Source organism: Vigna radiata, chloroplast (assembly GCF_000741045.1).
Source record: "Vigna radiata chloroplast, complete genome".
Classification (NCBI taxonomy): Eukaryota; Viridiplantae; Streptophyta; class Magnoliopsida; order Fabales; family Fabaceae; genus Vigna; species Vigna radiata.
This window is the reverse complement of record NC_013843.1, coordinates 85,001-90,000: the sequence shown is the minus strand read 5'-3', so window position 1 is coordinate 90,000 and position 5,000 is coordinate 85,001. Positions and strand designations below refer to the sequence as shown.

Here is a 5,000-nt window from a genome sequence, read left to right as displayed (position 1 = left end):
AAGAATCCCCCCCGTCACATGATTTCTTCTTCATATAGATAGATATAGGATCTATGGAGCAATTACTTAGAAGTACATTTTGTGAAATAGCCCTTCCTATCTGATAGAAAAGGATCCCATGATCCTGAACCGATCTTACCTGAGATCGGAAATCCCAAGTTTGTCTATGAAGAACAGAACTAATTATATTAGTGTCTATGATGGATTTTTTTTGTATAATACTAATCGATAGGGCCTCATTGTTAAGTGCTACAAGATCTCGTACATTTGAACCCATCGTTGTGGACCCGAATCCATTAGTATGGGACATTTTCTTTTCCAAGTGAAATCCCCTAGTATATGAAAGAGTGAAAAAGTGTTTTCGTTGTTGTGGAATAAGAAGCCTTCGTATCTTAATGCATGTATTGAATTTATTCGGAGCTATTAGAGCTGGATCTACTTTTTGGGGAATATGAGTCGAAGCAATAACAAGAATATTTCTAGTGGAACATCTTTCACAATCCCTGGAGAGATAGTTCACTAAAAGACCGAGGGATAAGTAATTCGACTCATTCACATCCAGATCATGAATGTTAGGAATCCATATTATGCAAGGAGACATTGCTTTTGCTAATTCGAAGTGAAAGGTGATATAAAATCGGTCTATTTCTGGCATCATATCCATAGTTAGCGTATTCATCATAGTTAGAAGCTCCAGCTCCATATCAAGGTCACGGTCGATATCGTCACTATCGTCACTATCATCAATATCGTCACTATCATCAATATCGTCACTATCATCAATAAGAAAACCCTTAGGCTTGTTATCCAGGAACTTGTTCAGAAATACTGTAATGAAAGGAACATAGGAGTTTGTCGTTAAGTATTTGACCAAATAGGATCGTCCAGTTCCTATAGAACCTATCACTAAAATACCCCTACTAGGGGGAGGTAGGGCTAAGCGGAGCGAAAAGGGTTTTCCATGAGATGGGAAATGAAAACTATTAGCCCCCCACAAGGTTTGTGAATAAGTAATTGTCTGATAATTAGCAAGGAATATACGTCTTTCTACTAAACAGGATGTATTGAATTCATAAATCATTAGATACTTTTTTTGAATGTCGACTAAGTATCGTAAGTAAATTGCTCCCGGTTGTTCACTTATTTGATAACCAGAGTTATTCTTTGATAAAAGATCACTATGAGTAAGACTCAATAGAATTTGATCAATCCTTTTTTCTGTTGTTAAGGTAGAAAACTGAACCAAGAATTCTTTTTCTTTATCATCAATCGAATCAGTGTTCGAGACCCAGGATTCTATTTGATCATCAATCCAATCACCATTCACGTTTTTTATTTTTCTTATCAAGGAATAGATTGCTTTACTTGGATGACTTAGATGTCTCGTATTTCTCGAAAAAGCGATTCGATTGATGGGATTTGGTATAATACTTATGAGATCGATGAGATTCCAATATTGATTCTTAGAACGTATGGATTTGACCCCATAAGCGGGACCACCACCCCATAGCATGTTGCTACCAAAAGCAAAACTCCGTATTTCTTCTAGAGAATCTCCTAATTGTTCCAGAGCAACTAGAAAGAGATTCTTGAACCAGAAAGAATTCAGTTCAGATGTAGGATACCTATCCAGAAGTTTTCGCAACTCAATCATGTATGATGGAATCATCAAAGATTTTACCTTTTCGAACTCTGTCTGTAACTCACTATAGACTCGAGAAACAAAGAGAAGATGTGTACGAACGAGATATCCAGCAACAAGGAGAAGGAAAAGGATTGAATAGAAGAACTCCTGAACATTTAGCGATCTCAGATGTGTCGATATCAATAGTAACTCATTATTTCGATGAGTCATTTCTTCGGACAGAAGAAGATTATGGAAACAATTACCCGGAATCTCACTTATCAGATTCCATTGTGGAAGACACAATGGAATCTGACGAATTCGCCATAATATATCTGACCCATGGATAATATCATGAAAAATGGATACAAATTTTTGGCTGCTACTTAGTATCGGCAATAGGTCTGAAAAAATATCTAAAAATATGAAATTTAGATATTTGTACCCCGTCGAGGTAAGGAACCATGGTATATATGTTTGGAATAGATTCCATTTTGAGAGAGTTGAAAAAACACTATCTTGTTGAAAGGTTCTATACATCTGACCTTTCTCAAGGCATTTTTGTAGACAAGAACTCCGTTTTTTCCTTTTTTCGGATGGGAAATATTTCTCAGAACATGGAGTGTGAATCCAACCCATGTTTGAATTGAAATTGAGATACTGATACAAGTTCTTCCCTTCTGAATCAGGTATATTCATATCTGAAAGAGGTTGACAATAAGTTTTTTCAAAATGGACTATTTGTCCCTCTGTTAGAGGTGTTCCAGAAATGTCTGCGATCGAGTAAATAGCTCCACGAACGAATGGATCGTATCGAATTGGAAAATGGAAAGATTTGTAGAAGTTATACCCTTCGTCGCCACTTTGCGGAAAATCGTTAGGTATCAATATGTTAGATACCTGTAACTCGATTGGTGAAATAGTATCTCTCTTCAAAAAAGCATGTTTTTTTTGACCATCGCAAAAAGAAAAGATTTTGTTGCGAATGAACAAGATTTTGAGGAATTGTCCATACGTAAAATCATAATTATTGATACGGGCCTTTTCCACATAAAAAGGGAATCTTTTGTTACAATAGAAGCAGAAGTTATATTGATTATTCAAGAATCGAAGTCGATTTGCTTTATAAAAATAGTATATCAATGAACTTCTATGAAAAGGTTTCACGGGATTCAGCCAATTGTCTGGATCGTGGGATATCATTGAGAAATAGGAATCTGTGTTATCAAAAGATTTCCTGCGATTCTTTCTAGTATGGAATGAGTCAATCATCCACTTTGGTATCTTATTGAACAAAAATGGTGATATTGTTCCTCCATTGATCAAGAATTTCGATTTTTGGGAAGTATCTTGGTCATCCAATAATAAGGGTTTCCTTTTTTTCAAATGAAAGATTTGAAGACCTATTGATTCTAATAACTGATTACAGAGTGGATCATTCGGACCTTTCAATTCATAGATGTGGATCTCGGACCTATGAATGGGGATACCCCCAAAACTCACAAAGAAAAAAGAAGGAAGTGAGTTAGACAAAAAGAGAAGAAACTTGGGCAAAAAAAGAAGTAACTTGGACAAAAATAAACAAAGTGACTTAGACAAATCTTTTTTGTCGATAACCTCAGACCAATCAATCGAATATTGATTAATATGTAATCGATCGAACACTACTTGAAAACGGCTATTCTGCTCAGAAATGAAATAGTCCAAATGTTCCTGGAAATTCTTGCTCCCATTGGACCATTTGTATCTATATACATTAGGATCCCAATTCATAGATCTCTCCGTTCGAGAAATCAAAATAAGAGGATCGAACCATTTCTTCTGACTCTTTTTCAAATTTGATAAATGTTGGTTGATCGTGTATTTCATTCTAGTTCGATGATTCAGAGTATCATTTCCTATTTGATACCTTTGAATTCCATATTCGAAGTTGCAATTGAATCGATTCAATACATTTCTTATGTAACCATGGGTGCTATATTGGATTTGAATCAGATTTCGGATCAATCTATATTGATTGACTGCCTCCATTATGTTGTTGCTAGCAAATACAACTATTTTAGGTTTTGGATCTTCCACATTATTTCCGCAAGAGGTCTGGACCCATTTTTTTATGATCCTTCGATAAAAAGATTCATTCTCTTCATAAAAAAGAGGAGGTAGAACCAATAAAGAGTGCTTTTTCGATTCATCCCTGGAGTTCAATAACTCATTCAAGAAATGTTTTTGATCCAATCCGGAGGAATCCATAGAAAAATAAAATTCCTTATGATACACCAGATCCGGCTCGGTTATTGATAGAGTGAATAGATCTGCCATTTCTTGAAATAGATCTTCTGATTCAAAATCGTGGTGTAACGTGTATCTCCCCCTGTTCCGGTCATGGAATAGATGAAATAAACCCCAAAATGGATTTTTGTTCAAGAATGAAATCTTATTGGAACTGTCCAGTTCACCCTTTGGAACCATATCACATCCTCGATAGGATGAAATAGGATGAATTGAGACGGTATTTTGTAAGTACATAATTATCTTGAATAAATTCACTATTTCTTTCTTTTCCGATCGCCTGGAAAAAGCAAGATGTTTCTTTTGTTCTTTTTTCAACAATTTCTGATCTCTAGTAGACCTATCAGTAGGATTCGAACCCAGATGAAGTTCTGACCATCTGTCAGAGAAAAAAGAACGAGTGGCTCTTGCAGGATTCCCAAGAAATTCTTCGATTTCTTCCGGAAGCAGATGATTATTCATCTGCTTCTCACGTTCCATGAATAGTCGGCACATTGAGGAATATCCAGAAAGGATTTTAAGGAATCGCTCTGATTCTATCTCTGTTCGTTCCGTTTGAAGAAAGGAAGGATCCCAACAAAGAATCGATCTTTCTTTTAGTTGTTGAATCTCTCTTTGATTGATCAATGTGTGATATTTCGAATCCTCATTCCTAATGGAATCGAAAGAATCCTTGGATTGATCAGAAGATCCTTTCAATTGGCTAGAATCCGTTACTTGAATGAAACTAGATCTCGTGGAATCATATTGAAGATTTGATGATACATTCCGTACCTTGCTAAAAAACCGATCCTTGTTTCCCAACCACACATTGTCTAACCAAATCCAATTCTCTCGTGACATGTTCCTCAAAAAATCCGATTCGTGCGGACTCTTCCCCCAACTAACGAAGAGATCTTGACGGAATTGCCACATATGAAATTGAGCACAATTTTGCAAAGAAATAGCCCGCTTGTTTCTCAAGAAGAGATGCGAAACATGCTCAATATCATTTGATTGAATAATTGACCCAGTCCCTTGTTGTTTGAAGAAACCCTCCACTTCCTTTGGTATTTTTTCACGAAAAGCAAACATGAGATAATAAATC

General features: G+C 36.0%; 1 protein-coding gene across 1 annotated transcript in view; it reads right to left on the bottom strand. All coding sequences in view use genetic code 11, as the record gives it.

The window, feature by feature from the left end:
• ycf2 (hypothetical protein RF2) overlaps positions 1 to 5,000 on the bottom strand; it is a 6,858-nt gene that overhangs the window by 1,070 nt on the left and 788 nt on the right. The window contains exon 1 of the mRNA in view: positions 1 to 5,000. This exon is cut by the window's left edge and continues 1,070 nt beyond it; it is cut by the window's right edge and continues 788 nt beyond it. Coding sequence (YP_003434383.1) covers positions 1 to 5,000 — 5,000 coding nt within the window.